The sequence below is a fragment of the Grammomys surdaster genome, unplaced genomic scaffold, assembly GCF_004785775.1.
Source record: "Grammomys surdaster isolate TR1022 unplaced genomic scaffold, NIH_TR_1.0 215, whole genome shotgun sequence".
Lineage (NCBI taxonomy): Eukaryota > Metazoa > Chordata > Mammalia > Rodentia > Muridae > Grammomys > Grammomys surdaster.
The window spans coordinates 3,384,812-3,404,449 of NW_021604660.1; the positions used below are offsets into that span (position 1 = coordinate 3,384,812).

Genomic DNA, 19,638 nt, shown 5'->3' on the forward strand with positions numbered 1-19,638 from the left:
TTGGTTTGGTTTGGTTTGGTTTGGTTTGGTTTGGTTTGGTTTGGTTTTGCTTTTGGTTTTTGAGACAAGGTCTTACTCTACAGCTTAGAATGGAGCACACAGCCCTGGCTGTCCTTGAACTCGTGGCATTGCTCCTGACTTAAACTTCTGCAATACTTACTTTTCTGTTGCTGTAAAGAGTCACCATGGCCAAGGCAATTTATAGAATAAAGAATATAATGGGGGCTTACAGTTTTAGAAGGTGAGTTCGTGACCATCGAGGTGGGGAGAGCATGGCATCAGGCAGGCAGGCACGACACTGCAGCAGTAGCTAAGAACGTATATTCTTATCCACAAGTAGGTGGCAGAGAAAGACTAACTAGTGATGACATGGATTTGGAAACCTCAAATCCCACCCCCCAGTGACAGACAAACCTTCCCACCACGTTCCACCAGCTAGGGTCCATGTATTCAACTATATGAGCTAATGTTCTCATTCAGATTACCACACCTTCCCTGAGATCATAGTTATGAACTACCACTCCTGGATTTTGATTGACAGTGTCTTTTTCTCTGAGTTCCCTAAACTTATTGATGGTTAAAAAGCTGCCAAAGTTCTTTGATTCTCCAGGATCTTCATGTTGCTAGGAAACTTGAACCCTTGCTGGCACTATGGAAAAATTGTATATAATGTATCTTTTAGAAACAACACCAGCTCTGTGTCAGAGAGACCTGTATAACTGTTGTCCAGGGCTGACTTCCAGGGATGGAGTGCCCCAGCAGGAACCCACCAGGTCCCTGGTGATTCCTGTAGAAGAGTATTTAGTTACCTGCTTCAAGGGCTTCCTGCTGTATAAAAGCTATTTCTTTATGAATAAGCTGGCTGAGTCAGTGGGTTGCATGGTGACCGCCCTCCAGTCTATAACTCAGTTTGGGGTGTAGCTTTTTGCTGTTTGTTCTGTGGAAGAAAAGACACGTGGATTAGGCCAGCTGTTTCAGCTTTCATCTGTCTTCTCTTTGCTGTGTTGGGCTTGGCCCTCATAGCATCACTCTGTGGTTGGTCCTGTGAGTACTAATGATGTCCCTACTGTGGAAAGAAGGAAACCAACAGAAATGTTGGTTGGAGCCAAGACCTCCTCAGGGCCCCTCCTACTGGGCTTGGTTTCTTTCCAGCTCTCAAAATTTTAACTGTAAGTAATGAGGTTCTGGAAAAGAAGTATTCTGTGACTGTGGACCTCACCAGCTTGCCTTTCCATACCATAACTGAACATGTTAAATGGTACCAGTTCTTATAACAATAACAATTTCTGGTGACACTTACTGAGCAAATATCATAGAATGCTACTCAGGCACATATCATTTAATCTCATTTTTATATGCAAAAAAATTAGAGAAGACTTTTTTCAGAGATATGGACTTCAGTGTTACTGACATTAAACTCCAAGTCCCTGATCCTGGTACCCCACTTCTCTGTCTCCTTAGGACATTTCAGGAATTTAGCTCCAGTTCGGACTTTGCTGTTAAGGGAAAAAATCCAAGTCTTTTCAGGAGTTGATTGCAACATGTGTGTGCAATGTGTGTGTAAACAGTGAATTGTCAAAGCATGAGGCTATTCAGTAGACACCTAGAGTTCCAGGAGCCACTGGGGTCTCATGAAGAGAGAAGGGCATTGCAGGGAAGAGTAAGTGGAAGAGGCTATTCTGATGATTCAGTTCTGAGACAGGGAGCTTAAGCTGGGAGTGCCTACAGCAGAAGTAACTTCAGACATGGCTACAGTAGTGTCTCAGGACTCAGTGTCCAGGTTCCATGAAAGGCCAGAGGTGCAAGTTTAAGAAAGAAACTGAAAGTTCATGGTAAATCAGAGGTCATTACCTTTTTGACGTTTATTATTATAATATTTAAGAAACCAGACTCTGTGCTGGATAGCTCAGCTCTTCTAGGGGACCTGGATTTGATTCCCAGCAGCTACAGTTGTCTCTAACTTGAGTTCCAGAGGATCTGATGCTTCCTCATGGCTTCTACCACCACTGTACACATTGTGGTTCACAGACAGACATGAAAGCAAAACAGCTATACACACAAAATAAATAATTAATTCTTTTATAAAATGACCTCACTTTGACTTTTGTCTTTGTGAAGGTTGATTGGATAAATCAGTTACGTGTTAGTTTCCCATAATCCTCATTGCAGATTGCTTGCTTCTCTGCTACTGATCTATGACTTTAATAATAAAACTTTTAAAACATACCAAGTCTTTGTGTTTTTACAGTTTCCACTGTATTTATTAGTAAATAAAGCAAAACAAAACACTTTTATAACTGAGATAAGTACTTGTTTTTTACTCAAAAATGGCTTTAAATGTTAATATAGCAGAATGAACTGTTAATAATCAAATGGTATCTACCTGCATTTTCAAATTAGAATAAGCTACAGAGGATTTTCTTGTATAATAAAACCAACAGTTGGGACTTACTGCAAAAATTAAAATTTCTAGTTTTTGAAGGTGAGGAAAACTTTTAATTGGGTTCTTTAGACACATCTGAGCCAAATTATTTGTCTGTAAAGAATATGTCAACCTGTGTATTCTTTCAACAAACCATAGAAGAAAGGAAGAAATTGTCTGCTTTCCCCCTGTTTTTTTTTTGGCTGTGGTTATTTTTTTTTTTGGAGTGGCTTATTCAAATTTGGTCCCTAAGAGCAGCCAATCAGAAGGGAGGACAGTCTGCTCTGTGAACCTCTTTTTCCCAGGCATTAGCATCTGGGGAGTCCTTCAGCATCAGTGCCTCTCTCTCTCCTGACTGTTTCTTTCCAGTTACTTGAAACTCACCTGTTTGCCAGGGAAAGGAAAATGGGCTCCTTCCTTAGCTTGACATGATGCTTACAAACATGAGAAGTGACCCCCAGGAGTTGCTACTTCTCAGTGCCACTTTAAAAAAGAAAGCAGAGCTAGTGTTTTGACAGAATTGCTCATCAAAGAAAACCATGTATGTCTGATCGGTTATATTCAGTATAAAGTATAACAAAAAAATTCTTAATGACTGAGGAATTAGAGATCAATGATCACATGAAACTTATCATGTTTAAAAAATGTGACCAGAAAACATTCCCTCTATTGTTTCTCTTGATTCCATAGTTTTGTCTCAAAAAATAAACCTTGTATGTTTTTACTTTTAGAACACTGGGCAAGAATAAACCGTGACACTAAAACGTTTCTAGCTTTCATGTCCTTATCATTATGTAATACTTAAAATTTACTGTTTTAGAAAGTAGAGTATTTTAATATTCCATTACTTCCAGCTTCCTAAAGATAATTTCTCTATTTATTAGTTGTACAGTGTGTGCATTGAAGTGTGTTCCATTTCTATTTATGGGTCTGCAACTGACTAAATGTAGTAGCCAGGCATTGAATACACTACTGCAGTCATACAGGGCCGTAGTGTGGAATAAACAACACATAACAGCTCTCTTCTAAGGAGGCTTGTAGACTCAAGGATGGCAGAGAGTAATACGTGCCTGAGAAGTGCAGAATGTCCATGCAGTGGGAGCTCAGAGGGAATAAACAACCTGGGCCTGGCTAGGCGAGAGAAGGGAGTTGGGATGAGTCACACTCTTGTAGACAGTGGAGATTTTATGTCAAAATACAGAGCGTCTCCTACTTACTCTTGCTTTGGTTTTCTGGATTTTAGTCACCTGTGGCCAACTGCAGTCTAAAAATAATCCTTATGCATTAAACAGTACTCAGTCCTGAGTAATATCCTGAGATTATGGTCACTTTCTTCCCTGTCCTGCCCTGGCTGTGACTCATCCCAGGACCCACACCATGTGTTACCCACCTGTCAGTCATTTGGTAACCATTTTGCTTCCATATCTCTTGGTGTCTCGTTTCTTACATCCGGGTCATTGATATTTCACTAATGGTTTGAACGTTCTAGAGGACCATGCTGAGAATTTGGGTGCACCGAAGAGGAGCCAAAAATATCTCCTTTAACAGTGAAAGTACTTGATATTCAACATAACATGGAAAAAGAAAGGGGGTGGAATCATAAGCTAAAGGTCACTAGGAGCTATAGTCAAATGAATTTTCTGTCCATGGAACTGGAAAGAAGGGAAAAGACTGCGTTGGTTTTGTAGTCCCACATCAAACTGCAAAAGTTATGGCCACAGTGCTTAAGTCTTAAGATTGGAAAGGCATTAAATGTATTTATGCTTCAGAAAAACAGTGGTATGTATGAGGTTCAGTGCTATCTGCTGTTGCAGGCATCTCCCAGGGTTCTTGGAACATACTGCCTACAGATAAAGGGCGAGTACTGCAATGACGGAAAAATGAGCTAGCATGGTGATAAATCAACATTTAGCAACTTTCACACAGGCTCACTCCGGTGCAGCTACACAAAAATTAATGACAACTGCCCCTTTGCTTCAGGCTTTTTCTTTCTTTTCTTGTTGGAGAATGCAATCACAAATGAAGTTTCCAAAAGGTTTGACTTTTTACAACTTGGAGCAAATGTTAAAGATTAGTGCTCATAGCCTATAACTTGTGAGAAAAAAAATGGTTTGGTGTAGTGTATTTTATATTTTATGTTTTTGGGAGTAATACTCTATTCAGTATTACTGTTCACTAGTAAGTTAAGGATTATCCTCAGTTTTTCCTAGGCATGGTCACATATTTTCCAGGTCTTTGTGTGTATGTCTGTACATAGGTATGTATGTATATACATACATATTGAAAAGGTATTTTTTGGTATTTTTCAGGCAACATCAAAGGAGCTACAATAGTCGATGCTCTGGATACCCTTTTCATTATGGGTATGAAGACTGAATTTCAAGAAGCTAAATCATGGATTAAAAAATATTTAGATTTTAATGTGGTAAGTTAAAGTTGCTCATTGAGTCCTTAGGTTTTACCCTATCTCTACAGTATATCCATATTTATTCTAATCTGTGCTAATAGAAACAAATTCAACTTTTTAATGCATGTGTGTGTGCATGTTGATATGTTTACAGATGTATGTGTACATAAGGAAAATAGAGATACTGTCATTGGCTATGATTCCTCTAAGGTTACCCACTTTTTTTCTTCCTTTAGTTTTTAAGGCAGGGTCTCTTACTACCTAGAACTCGCCACCCACCTTAGGCTAGAGCCAGAAAAGGCAAGGATCTGCCTGTTCCCAGCTCACTGGGATTACACATTCAGCCATCACACCCAGCTTTTTGACGTAGGTTCTAGGGATCAAATTCAGGTTCTCCTGCTTGAAAGACAAGCACGTTACTAAGTGCTCTCTCCAGCTCCAAAAGATGCACCTTTAAATAGTAAAAGACACTCTTAAGCTCTGTGCTTGCTCAGTTATTGTGCATGGCATATATCCTTTTTGCTAAAGGATAAATCAAATCAAAAGAAAGAAATATTTAAAGTTGTCTGCATTATTAAATCCTCTTGTTCAAAATACCATAGCAACCCATTGAGGCGAATCTTGAAGCCTCTAAGGTTTATTCCAGAGCGTATGGCTGACTATATGCTGGAGCCATGACTCTGTCACGGGGCTGTGTACCTGGTGCTTAATCCTGACATGGTACAAGGCATCAGCAGCCACTGTCACTTAAGTAAGGCTTCAAACATTATTGCTCAAGTATTCCTACTAGAAAACAGTGAAAAAAAACCCACTAACATCTAGATGTATGTGCATAAATAATGGTTTTCAATTTCTTTGTATATGTACCTTCTTGGCAAATATTCTGAGACCCAATGTACTCTGAGGGAACATGGTGATAAAGGGAGACAGCTCAGGTGTTTGATGACCCATGACTAGAGAGGACTGTGTCTCCTTGGATCTAACTGTACAGTCACTGCTTTCCCTCATAAGGATGTTGGCAAGGAACTTAATCTAAGGAGAAGGAAGCGTGTCAGCCCTGACTCTTTAAAAGTCCTTAACTTATGGCTGCATTATGGGTATTACTTTAAATCTGAGATTACTTTGCAGAAATCTTTTTAAGCTTCTTGTCTAGCTAGGAAGCGTTCACTAGTATGTGTGAATCCCCACAACAAGCATACTGCATGTTGAAATGGGATGGAGGAAGAGAGGGCTCCTGCCCACCCTGCTGCTTTAGCACGCTTTTGTTCCCATGGAAACTGGACATCAGTGTTAGCCAGAGCACTGAAGATTAGTAAAAATGTGTCTTTATCCATCACTCTCATTTTAAAAGATTTATAGATTGCAAGTTTTAATATTTTATTCTTCTTTGATTAGCTGTTATGCATGCTATATTTAGAAGGGTTAATGGACAGAAAAGTTTATGCTTAATGTTCCTAGAAACTGATTCTAGAATACCAGGGAGATAATATTCCAATATTCCAGCATTTGGGAGACCAATGTGACAAGGTGTTTTATTTTATTTTTATTTTTTAAGATTTATTTATTTTAACTTTAATATGTATGAATGTTTTACTTACATGTATATATGCTCATGTACCATGTGCTGGCCCAGAGATGGGCAAAACAGGGAGTTGGGTCCCTTGGAACTAGAGTTATAGATGGTTGTGACATACCATATGGGTATAAGGAACAATCCCTAGTCCTCTGCAAGAACAAGTGCTCTTAAATGCTGAGCTATTCTCCGGCCCTGTGGTATTATTTTAAATGTTGAGGAAAAGTAGATATAAAAAGCTGGTGGCTCAAATGCACAGAACTGTGATTTGGGCCGTTATGTGGTAGTTCTGTTCATATCAATAGAACTAAATATGAAAAACTAGAGTAGAAAATTTTCCCTTTTTATGTTTATTCCTTTGGTAATACTTGGTCTTTGCTTCCTTGCTTGCTTGCTTGCCTGCTTCCTTGCTTGCTTTTGTGGTGCTAGCGATCAAATCCAGGGTCTTGCATGTGCTTGGTGAGTGCACCGGGCATTGTCTTAGCAATGTTTATTATTAGGAATGACTATAGCTACCTACCCCACACACTCATCTGTCAGCTATGGCAACATCTCTTCCACACCTAGAAACTTCAGTGGTGCTAGACCTATGAGTAGTCCCAGGCCCCTTTTCTGATTCTTGGGTTGGTCTTTCTGATACATGCTGTGTTGTTCCAAACCTCTCCAAATCTTACAGCAATTCTTTCCTCTGACTGTGAGGAATGAACAGACTTGGAGGGTGGAACTATTTTACTTTTCAAAACTAAGTACAGAGGCCTCTCAAGGTAATAGAGGAAACATCACTGTAGTAGAAGTTTAATTGGTGGCCTTGGGCCACTAATTAGGTGAAAAGAAAATGTTTGAGGGCTACACGCACCCCTGAGAAGCAAAGTGAATCTAAATAAGGCATATAAACCGATGCAGAAGCCAAGAAAGTGTGTCACCACCGCCTCCTTCATAAAGGAGCAGAGCTATCACTTTGTTTGTTAAGACATTGACTTTTAAAGATTTACATTTCAAGCTAAAAACATGCACTTTAGTGCATTGATATCAATAACTATTGATAACTGGCTATGCTTTTCAAATGCTCTTCTAAAAATTGTAGCCATATGTCTCAAGTTTCTGTTTATTAATCTATCTATCTATCTATCTATCTATCTATCTGTCTATCTCCCCCCTCTCTCTCTCGTGTGTGTGTGTGTGTGTGTGTGTGTGTGTAGTTTTATGGTAAGTATTGTATATGTTTGGGGATACACACAAGAGAAGCTACAACAGGACACTAGGTATCGTCCTCTATCACTTTCCACCTCGTTTCCCTAAGACAAGGACTCTCATTGAGCTGGAAGCTCGCCATCTTGGCTGGGCTGCCTGACCAGCAAACTCCTGGGATCCTCCCCAACCCCAACCCACCTGCCCACACCCAGTATTCACATAGCAGGAATGTACATGCTTTTTATACGGGTGTTTGCCATTTCAACTCAGGTCCTTATGCTTGCAAAGCAAATCTTTACCCCCTGACCATCTCCTCAGCCTTATTATACTATTCATAGCGTGAGGAGACTTGAAACATTCACTGAGCCTCTTTATCAGAATTACCATATTTCCCCATTAAAAAAAAAAACTGTTATCAGGTTGAAAGTGTAGCTCAGTTGGTAAAGCGCTTGCTTAGCATGCACAAAATCCTAGGTTCAGTCCCCAGCACCATATAAAACTGAATGCCTGCGAATTCCAGCACTCAGGAGGTAGAGGCACAAGGATCAGAAATTCCAGGCCAGCTTTAGCTACATAAAGAGTTCAAGCCAACTTGGTCTATATAAAACATTTTTTTTTGTTAACACATGTATCAATAATACAGAGTTAGAGCTTCTCATATTAAAAAGACTAATACATAAGTTCAGGAAAGATCTATGGATTATTTTTTCTCCTTGTCACTGAGTGATATGGGTCTTGAGCACAATGTTTTCTTGTTAGGTTTATAAGCCACATGTGAGAGCTTCACGTGATTGCTTCAACAACTGCTTGATTTGCCATCAAAAAACTTGGAGAATTTAATTTTGCATTCATGGGAGGGGAGAGGAAAGTAAGCTTTACCTGAAATAGAAAACAACTGGCATTTCATTTATAGAGATAACATGTAATAGTCTTCCCTAGCGGACACACCATGGCCTGCATTTAAGCTAACATCTTTTCCTTATAATGTACTTAACTGAAAGTCCAAGGGTTTCTTGTTTTGTTGCTGTTTTGTGTTTTTTTTTAAATTAATGCATAAAATGTATCCAATGTCACTGCAAAGGAAGAAGAAATCGATCTGAGACAGAAACACTAGTGTTGGGGGTTTAATCCCAGCATTTCCAAGTGTGAATCAGTCCTAAAGTTGAGAATAAATGTGTGTACATGCAAAATATTCAGTTTATCGCACTTAAAATTTACTTCCCCAAATGCTTTTCAATGGTTTTATAGTGCCATTCACTAAAGCATAACAAGTTGATTCACTTGGTAGCGCAGAATCCAAGCATCTTCTAGGACCGGTTTTCAATAAATCATTGGGTTAATATGAATTAGGGAGTAAGAGCCGGCTTCATTGTTGGAGCTTGTGTTCAGCTCAGGTATCCGCAGAGGCATGCAGGTGAGAGGAACACTGTTAGAATAGACTCTGATGAGCTTCCTGATTTCAATTCAGTGTAAGCCTAGGATGAGAGAGTCTAGGTTCTCATTTATTCATTATCCATTCATTCATATGCTAATTATTTACCTAGCTTTTTCTAAGGGCCAGTGACTTACGCTTCAGGTGCTTCTCTAACTGGAAAAATGGACACCTTCCCTGGAGCTGGGTTTCCTGAGGAAGACAAGGAAAAAAGGCAGACAGGCCAAAGGGACTGTACCAGGTTAACACCTGATGACTGATTGGTTGGTTGGTTGATTGATTGATTGATTGAGGCTGGTTGGTGTTTTCATAGGTTATATCAATCTCTGTGGAAGGGCAGGTGTTTTGGTTTTTTTTTTACTTTTATAGATATACATAGTTAATTAAGCTTCCCAAGGCTGCACAGCAAACAGGAGCTATAATAAACAAGATCTGCTTAATTGATTTGCCCTGTTTTTTTGTTTGTTTTTTGTTTTTTGTTTTTTGTTTTTTTTTGGTGTGTGTGTGTAGAGGAAATACAAAAAGTTGAGAAATATACACACATGCTAAGAATCTGAGCCTGTGACTTAGACATGTCATCTTCATATCACACTGCTTATTAGAGTTTATCATTTAGTAAGAATTCAATCAGCTGGTGAAACAGAGAAGATGCCTGGCTCAGCCAACTTCCTGACTGAATATGGGAGAGTGAGCTGGAAGGCCTCCTCACGGAGTACACTGGTACCTGTGCTAAGTCGCTTTTCTATAGTTGGAATGCAAGTATAGGTGATCTATACAGCATTCACCTCCTTGTAAACATGTCTGTGGTGGCTCCTAGTGTGGGAACAGATTTCTGAGTCAGTGATACTCAATTCAAATTTGAACTTCTTGATAGCACTTCGAAAAATACTGTATTAATTAGAAAGTACTAATAGCAAATTTTATAAACTTAGATATTTTCTCCTGGTAGCAGTTCCTTACACAAAGTCTCTGTGAACAGGAAAGCTAAATGAATGGTGTCCTTACTGTATTTGGGCACTGCAGGAAAGTAGTACTTGGTGTAGGAGGTGGGGCTTTCTTTGGGAAAGACAAGAATGAAGTAGGTTAGCTTGCTCTAGACTAACACTGATGCTGAGAAGTTTAGCAAAGTGCCGAGGTTGTGCACAATATGTAATAAATCCCACACATTTGACTTGGTAAAATTGGTGGAAAGGTGATTTTTTTTTTGGCGTTTTGGGTTTGTTTGTTTCTTTATAGTTTTGTTTTGTTTTGCTTAAAGATATACTTTAAACATGTTCATTTAAATATGTAGGCCAAACAAGCTGTGGGGTCCTCTGGGAAGTCTGAGTCCAATTCATCTCCAATGCTATGTCTTCTCACATCACTGAATGAATATTTGGCTCTCTGCTCCATCGTTCCATGCCATAAAGCATGAAAGAAATGTCATTTTTCTTAATTTTGCTCCTCGAAAAGGTTTGTTTATAAGCAGTATTACATCCTGATTGGTGCAGACCACTAATTGATTACCCTGCTGAATGGAGTGATGGGGTATTTACCCAGATGCTGAGGGTTACCTGACCAAGAGTTATGGCTCTAAGAGGCCCTTGTCTCTCTAGTGATGATTCCTGATAGAGCTCAGCTGCTACTTGGATCCTTTCCGAACCTTCACAGCAAAACCAGCCTATTAACATAGAGCGCATGGTTATGTGCCTTTCCCAGAGCTTTAATAGTTTAAAGACTCCTAACAGTCTTAAGAAACGTGTTCTGTTATTTTTGCAGTTAAGAGCTGCAGGGGTAGACACTAACAGTGATGCAACTACACTTTAATAGATTAAGTCTTATGCTTACTCTGAATTCATGAAATGTGAAGCAACACACATTCTGGAGAAGTGTTCTTTAAGGAAGAGTATATTACGAGGAAACACAGGCCAGGCTTCGGCTTGTAGGCACTTCTTTTGACTAGAAGCGTTGCAAGGTTTCCCGTACATAAGGCAGTGTAGTTATCATATGTGTGGGTACAGTAGCATTGCTGCTGGACAAAATTACTACAATGGATTGTAGTGGGGAAGTTGTTCTTAATCACAGTCGTTGCATTGGTATGCAGTGGGGCAGCTGTCATTGAAACTTGTGTGTTGGTTGTGTATTGCAGGAACAACTTGCTTACAGATCTCTTAGTAGGAAGCTGACAGAGTTTAGTGGAAGAGTTGATAAAAGGAGATTGTCTGAATTCAGGGATCAAATGGTCTCTCTTTTTTTTTCAGTTTTGTTTGTTTGTTTGTTTACAATCCAGCCATTGCCCCCACTCCTAGTCCCCCTCCCACAATTTCTCATCCCATTCCTGTCCCCAAGAGGATGTTTCCTCCCCACCAAGCCTCCCCCCTTCCCTGGGGGCTCAAGTGTCTCGAGAACTCCGAGCATCTTCTCTCACTGAGGCCAGACTACGCAGTCGACTGCTATGTATTTGTTGGGGGCCTTGGAGATGTTCTCTTTCAAAAGATCTTTTCAACTCAATGAAAATGTGGTGCTGTGTGGAATCCTGATAGTTAAAGTCTGAACAAGCTTTGTTATAAATAACTAGCTCATGGCCTGGAGACCCAGTGAGATAAATTACTTTCTCAGGGGAAGCTTATGGTTCTGCAGTTTCTCAGACAAATGGGAGCTGGAGCTGACTTGGCTCTAGAACTGTCATATCGCTTGATTTTCCTGGCCAAGCCTGTGATTCTGCTGACTGGGATCTAATAGATGTCATGCTATGGGTAATTTTGAAGGATAAGTTGCTTATGAAAGTGGAACCTAACTAGAATTTCTCTGTGCTCTTTAAAATGCTGTCTTACCTGGTAAGAGTCTTTCAGACACTCATTTTAGAAAAGGTTCTGAAAGGGTCACTATTTTTGTCACCAAATTAGTGGTAGAGTCTTCATATCCAGGATTCCTGGTGTGTTGGTTAGGATGAAGCCTTTTCCAGGACAGGGTCTGGACAAGATGCTAATTTAAGGATTAGGACAGGAGAACATTATTGTTTTCCATTTTAGCAATCTTTGTCAATTTACCTGATAATTTTAGATGTCTTGTACATTGGAGAAGAAAAAAAGAGAAAGAGAATTCAAGAATTTGAGGTTAAACTTAATAGTCTAAGGGACCCAAGTTATAGGCACTGTTCTTGTCAGGGTTTCTGTTGCTGTGATGAAACACCAGGACCAAAAGCAACTTGGGGAGGTAAGGGTTTATTTGACTTACAGATCTTGAGCCACAGTCTATTGATTGAAGCCACAGATTCAAACTGAGCAAGAACCTGGTAGTAGGAGGTGATGAAGAGGTCATGGAAGAATGCTGCTTACTGGCTTCCTCCTCTTGGCTTGCTCAATATGCTTTCTTATAGAAAACAGGACCACCAGCCCAGGAATCGCACCACCCATAATGGGCTGGGCTCTCCCTCATCAATTACTAATTGAGAAAGTGTGCTACATGCTTGCCTACAGCTGAATCTTACAGAGACATTTTCTCAACTAAGGTTTCCTCCTCTTGAATTATTCTAGCCCATGTTAAGTTGATATCTCTCTAGCCAGCACAGGTTCTAAGTAATGTTCATAACCAAAGCATATTTTCTCAATGAACTACAGTACTCAACCTACTGATATTTTATGTCAACTTAATTATATTTTATTAAACTTATGTATGAATTTGTTGAATGTGTTCCATGTTTGTATAGTAATGCTAGACGAAAATCCAAATAGCAGTCTCTAATTGAGATCTACTTAATAGTATAGTGTATCTTCAGTCATGTCCAACCTATAGTTGCTAATCAGAATGACATTAGCAGGTTCATTCAGTTTTAAACAAAAGGCTGAATATACTGCTCAAATTGTAACTCCCATAAGACTATACACTAGATCTAACAGAATATCCATATGGCAACAGCTGTCTCCTGGATGTGTGACTTCTCCAGGTATGTGTTCTGCCTGACATTCATAGGCTCAGAGTGCCTTCTAGAAAATGCATACCTGTCTTTTACCAGTGACAAAACAGAAGAGAGAGCAAATAAGTTCTCTAGGATCTAACACTCAAATCAGTCTCCAACCTAATCCTCCTAGTTCACAGCAGAATTTTTAGTTAGTTAATTTTTTAGTGTATGTGTGTACATGGTGGTGTGTATGTGTGTGTGTGTGTGCACGCACACACGCACATGTGCACACTTCATAAGCATAAGTATGTGGCTGTTTTCTATTATTCTCTGCCTTATTCCCTTGAGAGGTCTCTCACTCATTTAACAAACAGCTGTTCTGACTAGGCTGGCTGGCCAGGGACATGAAGCTCCCACGCTCTTCCTTTCTTTAGCCCCTAGTACTGCACTTACAGTCACACATGGTCATGCCCACCCTTTTTCCAGGAGTGTGGGGATTCAAAATCAAGCCCAAATACTTACATATCAAGCATCCTTACTCACTAAGCCATCTTCCTAGCCCCAGACCAGAATGTTCATAGCTACTAACCATTTTGTTATAGTACGAAATTTTATTTCCCACAACCCTTTTTTTTTCACCTAAGGTTCTGTAAGGAATGATCCAAAGTGTCCAAATGCCTAAAAAATAATATGTCCTAGACTATTGAGAGCTCAACCTAAGGCTTGTAAATGATGTAACTTTGGAAAAATGAGGTCGAAGGAATCGCATTGGGCAGGGGCCGGATGCGTTGTTTCTGTGTAGTTCTGCTTTCCCAGCACAGGAAGATGATGAGAGTTAAGGATTGTGATGCTGTGATATCCCTGAGCAAGTGTTTCAAAGACAAGGGCATTCCAATCGCTGGCAACCTGGGTGGCTTCAACTAACAATCCCGACTTTGCCTTGGGCTCCCTAGATGATGCAGTCCCTGCAACTGAAATGTCATAGCCGCTGACCTTGAGCACCGGACTTTGCAAGGTTATCTTTCAGTAGGTTACAGCAAAGCAAGATAAATAGAAGGCAGGTTCTGGAATACACACAGAGCTGGATCAATAGCTGTTTGAGTAACTGCATCCAATAAGTGATTGATGTCTAGATTGAGATATATTTCTGATGGCAATTGACATGGCTCAGTCCCCTATCTTGCAATAATTTTTATCAGATGTCTATACAAAGGTCTCAACTGTCCAGTTCATTTCAAAGGGGAAATAGGAAAAGCATGTATAATGAGCTTAGAGCCAGAATCAGGAAATAGAACCACCTCTATAGAATAAGTAAAACCATGAAGGCCTGTTTTCTGGTTTAAAAACTAAAAAAAATACAAATACCAACCAAGGCAAAAGTGCTTTAAGGACTTAACTTCATTTGAGTTTTATTAGATATTATTTCTGTTAGATAAGTTGTATGAACCAAACTAAATGAAATAAATTTTCCCTTTTTTTTTTAAAATCAGAGGTTGTGCGGACTAACAGCAGGGTTTAAATGACCTGCATTCAGAGTGATCCATTTTATGATAAATTGCATAACACAGACGGTGTATAACCCAAATATATAAGTTGCAAGTCATAAATTATTCAGTACAATTGAACAAACTCACAGCACAGTTTTATTTTATGATGGTTTTATCTGCCTTTATCTATCAGTTCTAACTTTTTTATAAGCTTTCTTTTGCAGGCACTTTCTTAAGTAGGAGCTTCAATTATTAGATCCTTTAAGGGAGAACATGTAGGAATGAAATAATCCGGCTCTTCTTTGTTTCTGAAACCGTTTTCTGAAATGTAGACTCTGTAAGTTTAAGGATCTTGTCAGTTTTCATTGCTGTGCACACAGGACCTAGGACTGGGCCTGGCCCATAGTAGTTGCTTAATAAATGGTCCCCAAAGGTAGTATCTCAAATGGTTTTTCTAAGTTCGTCTGACAGATGCTAGTTCCATACATTCTATTTTGCTCTTAGCCCTTGTCATTATCCGTGAGTGATTTGATGTTAACCAGAAGTGGGAGTTACTTAGTAGGCCCAATGAAGTATACCTTATATCTGTTGGGGGTCATACTGTGCTAATCACCTCATTTCAAAATACAAGACAGATGCACTTAGCAGTCAAATATTATAGAGCCATAAAACTATTGGCGGTAATTACTACTTAAGTATCACAATTATTTGACCATTAATAACCAGGCATGGAGCCTAGTCTGTGAGGTATCCGTAGAGTTTAGAACAGCCAGGGTTTGAACCATGAATAAACATGTTCCCATTCAAATCCTAATTCTACCACTGTTGTGTGAACTTCAAAAGGTCACATTAACCACTCTCAGCCTGGCTTGTTTCTTGTTCTGTGGACAGAACATAGGAATAATGATTAATTCCAAAGGTCTGTGTGGGGATTAAAGGACACAGGAGATGAGTAAAGCCTGTGCCATATTATAAATAATAAAAGCAAGCTTCTACTGATAGAACTACAAACCACTCTAGCAATGATGGCACACACTATTTTCAACATTGTGCCAAGACAGAATGTCACCTCAGAGCTGTGACTGGGAAGGCAAAGGCTTGGAGCAGCATTGGAACTCAAGTCCTGGGCTTATGCCCCATTAGCATTCTGTCTATGCTGCTTTAACATAATGGAAACAGATTGCTAGACTAGCGTGGAGCTAGCAGCCACACTATAGTCTGATTGGCCTTTCAGGAAGAAAAAGCAGGCAAATGAAGGAAATAACGAGAACATAGAATAGGAAAAAATAATAATAAAAGCCCTGATCCCGGTACAGAATATCAAGTATCAGGTCTGCTTCTGCATATAGGAAAGAAAGAATTTCAGTTTATGTTATTTTTATAATTTTGCTTGGAGTCAGAATTGTTCCTTATCTTTTTAACCATACTTTGCCATCATTTACAAGGGACTTCTTGTCTTGCCTATAGGCGCCCCTGGGCAAGCACACAGGTCTGAGCAGACTTTAAATTAGAGCAGCTTACCATACCATGTGCGTTCATTCCACATGCTATCATAATGTCTTAACCTTCTTCACTTTGTTCCCATAGAATGCTGAAGTTTCTGTTTTTGAAGTAAACATACGCTTTGTTGGTGGACTGCTGTCAGCCTACTATTTGTCCGGAGAGGAGGTAAGTTGCAAAGTCGTATAGACGTGCGAATTATGAAATGTCTCCAAATTATTCTTTGTGTTAAATGTGCTGTTTGTGGTGTGGATTTAGAAAAAACCCACTGAAGTCTCACGTTCTGACGCTCAGTTTTATTTCTCAAAATGTGTGCCAATTAGTTGAACAAGCCAGGGAAAGTCTGACGGTTCCTACTGTCAGGTTAAGGTGCTGCCTTTAAAAGCATGGCTCCCTTATGCTGTGTGTGCTGGGATTAGAGGTACAAATCCCACATGTCTGTGGGCATATTAACAATGCTTAGCATAACCGCAGACTTGTGGGTGAATTTTTGTCTCAAAATTTATTTTCATGTTAGTATGTTAGCTTAGTAAAAACTTATCTAGGTAAAGAAGGTATGACAAACAAGATCTTAAAATGACAGTAGTTGTGAAGTTGAGGGCTTGCAACTCCGAACTTGCCAGCACATGGCCCTGCAGGCCAGTGTTCCTGTGAGAAGTGCTTCGTTCTCTTCCTGAGTCAAGGCTTAATGAATTATCTGCCGCTTGGGGCAAAGCACGGATTTTTAAATTTACTCTTTGTTTTTATTTGGTAAATTAAAGACTTCTGTATCACACCCATGAAGGGTACTGATGCTATTTTGTTGAAAGCATTTGGACAACTTTGTGAATTATGTTAAGTGTCCACTAAAGAGTTTCTGGAATGGACTCACCTGTAATACTGACAGCATTAAGAGCTGACATCAAGGAAACACAGTCACGTATTTCAGCCACACGTCAGTCTGATTTACATGAGGCTCAGCATTCTGGCTCGGGGAGAGTAGATCTTAGCCTGCCTAGTATTTCATGTATTTCTGTGCTTCAAACAGATTTAAGCAGGGTAATAAATGTTTAATGAGAGAGACTGCTTGACTTTGTTCCTGTCTCCAAGGTGCTTTTCTCATTAGAGCAAAGCAGCCCTCTCTCTCCCTTTCTCTCTCACTCTTTCTCTCCCCTCCCCCCTCTCTCACTGGATTTCATTCTACCATAATATTTTTTTAAAGTATGTAGATGGTCCCTGTAGTCCCCTGTGTCATTCTGCCTAAAGCATCATTCTAGCCTGGGAAACAAAGGCCTCTGCTATGTTAGTCCCCCTTTCCTTTTTTTTTTTTTTTCTGGTTAGCTTTCTCTGTTTTCTTCTCATTTGGACAGCCCAGGTTAGCATCCCTAAGTGGGAGCAACTATCTTTTATAAAAGCAGCATGGAAATTAATGTTTGTTTATGAACATGTCCCTAATCTTCTCATTGTTGGGATACAGTGTGCTAAGATGACCTTGTTTTTATGTTCCTCCATAAGCTACACTTAGATGACACAATTTGGAAAACGCAAGGCGTATGTCATTCGGCCTGTGAGCTTTATGGGGTTTGTAGGGAATACGAAGAGAAACAGATCTATATTTCTTCTAAGGATATATCCCTTTTCCTTAGTTTTTTAAAGTTTGTCTTGTTTCAGGATTCCATACATGTGAGTGGTTCTTTTTCTATGAATATTTGATATATATGGATGTGCTTATCTAAATGAAATGTTCACAGATGATGTCATTTGCTTATAAATACAATAATCAGTTCAAGGCCTTGTAAAAATTTGTATTTAATTTTATTTTTGAAATTATAAAATAATTGCATCACTTCCCTTTTCTTTCCTCCTTTTGAGCCCTCCCTTACACTTCTGCTTGCCTTCTTTCAAATTAATGACCTCAGCTTTCATTAATTGTCATTACATATTTTATGTATACATATATATATATGTGTGTGTGTGTGTGTGTGTATACATGTATACATATAATTATTCAATATACACACATGCATAAATACAACCTGTTCAAGTTTGTACAATGGAACTTGTATGTGTATATTTTTAAGGCTGCTCATTTGATAATGGATACCCAATTAGTGTGTTCTTTCCTGGGGAAGACCATTTCTTTCACTCTCTACATTTCTTAGTTTTCTGTGGATCTTTGGGTAAGGTTGAGGCCCCCTGAGTTTTTCCCTATCTGCATTACAATGTTTATTAGTGTGTGCCTTGTTGAGTTTATTTTTAAGAACTGGTGTTGATTAGATATTATGGGTGTAGCTTCTGATGTTTTTAGGAGGCAAATCCCACAACTTTCTGTTCCTCTGGTTCTTACGATCATGCTGTTCTTACTTCTGCAATACTCTCTGAGCCTTGGATGCAGGAGTTGTGCTGTAAATATATCGGTTTGGATTGGGCTCCACAACTCTGCACTTCCATTGGTTGTGGCTTTCTGCAATGGTCTGTCTCTGCTACAAAGAGAAGTTTCTTGCATGAGGGGTGAGGATTACATTATCTGTAGGTCTAAGGGCATAGTTTTAGAATGTATCTAGGGATCATTCCGGCTTAGTAATGTGGCAATTATAAGTTCTCCTACAAGATCCATGACTTCAGTGCTGGGTAGTTAACTAGGTTTCCAGTATCAGGCATGATTTTTCCTCTTGGTGAGTTGGTCTTTGAGTCCAATTAGAGAGCTGTGGTTACTGCCAAGATGTGTGTGCCACTACTACAGCCTTGGGACTGTTGAGCCCTGCTGGCCATTGTTATGGTTTGTAGGTGTAGCCGCTGGGCAGGACTGTAGGTTACTTTTCTGTATTGGAAGTTTCCTTGGAGCCTTCTGGTACCACAAAAACTAGTCCTCAGAACCTTGAGGCTTTCAGGTCAGTTCCAGCTCCAGGGCCTCTGGGCCCTGTGTCTGAAATGCATGGTATCTTCAGCATTAGAGAGTTACCTTCCACCTCTGCAGGGATGGTTGTTGTTCATTCATAGAAAAGGCATTGCTTTGTGCAAGTTGATTCTGTATTCTGCCACACTGTTGAATTTGTTTATTGTTTCTAGAAGTTTTCTGCTGAGTGTTTTTTGGGAGAGCTCTAATAAGTAAAATCATGTCATCTGCAAATGTGGTCAGTTAGCTTAACATCTTTCCCTTTATGTATCCCTTTAATTTTCCCCTTGTGCCTTATTGCTATAGTTAGTTCTTCAAGAACAATACAAAAATATGTGTCATAATAGACATTCCAGTCTCATTCCTGATTGTGGTGCAATTGCTTCATGCTTTTCTTCATTTAGAATGATATTGGCTGTTGATTTCTCATACATACCTTTTATTTGAGGTATGTTCCCTCTAGCCCAACATTTTCTAGGATGTTTATCATGAAGGCCTGTTGATTTCATCAAAGAATTTCTTTCTAAATCTATTAAAATCATCCTGCAATTTATGTTATAAAGTACATTTATGCATTTTATTGTATTTATTAACTTGCCTCTCTTATATCTGCATTTCAGGGACAAAGCCACCGTGGTAATGGCATGCAACCTTTTTCATATGTGTCTGTGTTCTGTTTGCAAATACTTTGTTAAGAAGTTGTTAATCTATGTTCATCAGGGATACTGATCTATAGTTTCCTTCTTTCTTGTCTCTTTATCCGGTTTTAGTATCAGAGTGATACTGGCTCCACAGAAGAAATTTGGAGCTGCTCTCTTTCTTTCTTTCTTTCTTTCTTTCTTTCTTTCTTTCTTTCTTTCTTTCTTTCTTT

General features: G+C 39.4%; 1 protein-coding gene across 2 annotated transcripts in view; it reads left to right on the top strand.

Annotated features, from left to right (window-relative positions):
- The window catches only part of Man1a1 (mannosidase alpha class 1A member 1), a 170,044-nt gene that overhangs the window by 41,509 nt on the left and 108,897 nt on the right, over nucleotides 1-19,638 (top strand). For both annotated transcript variants that reach the window (XM_028772584.1, XM_028772585.1), the window contains exons 4-5: nucleotides 4,732-4,847; nucleotides 15,980-16,060. In XM_028772584.1, coding sequence (XP_028628417.1) covers nucleotides 4,732-4,847; nucleotides 15,980-16,060 — 197 coding nt within the window. The remainder of the gene's footprint in view (nucleotides 1-4,731; nucleotides 4,848-15,979; nucleotides 16,061-19,638) is intronic.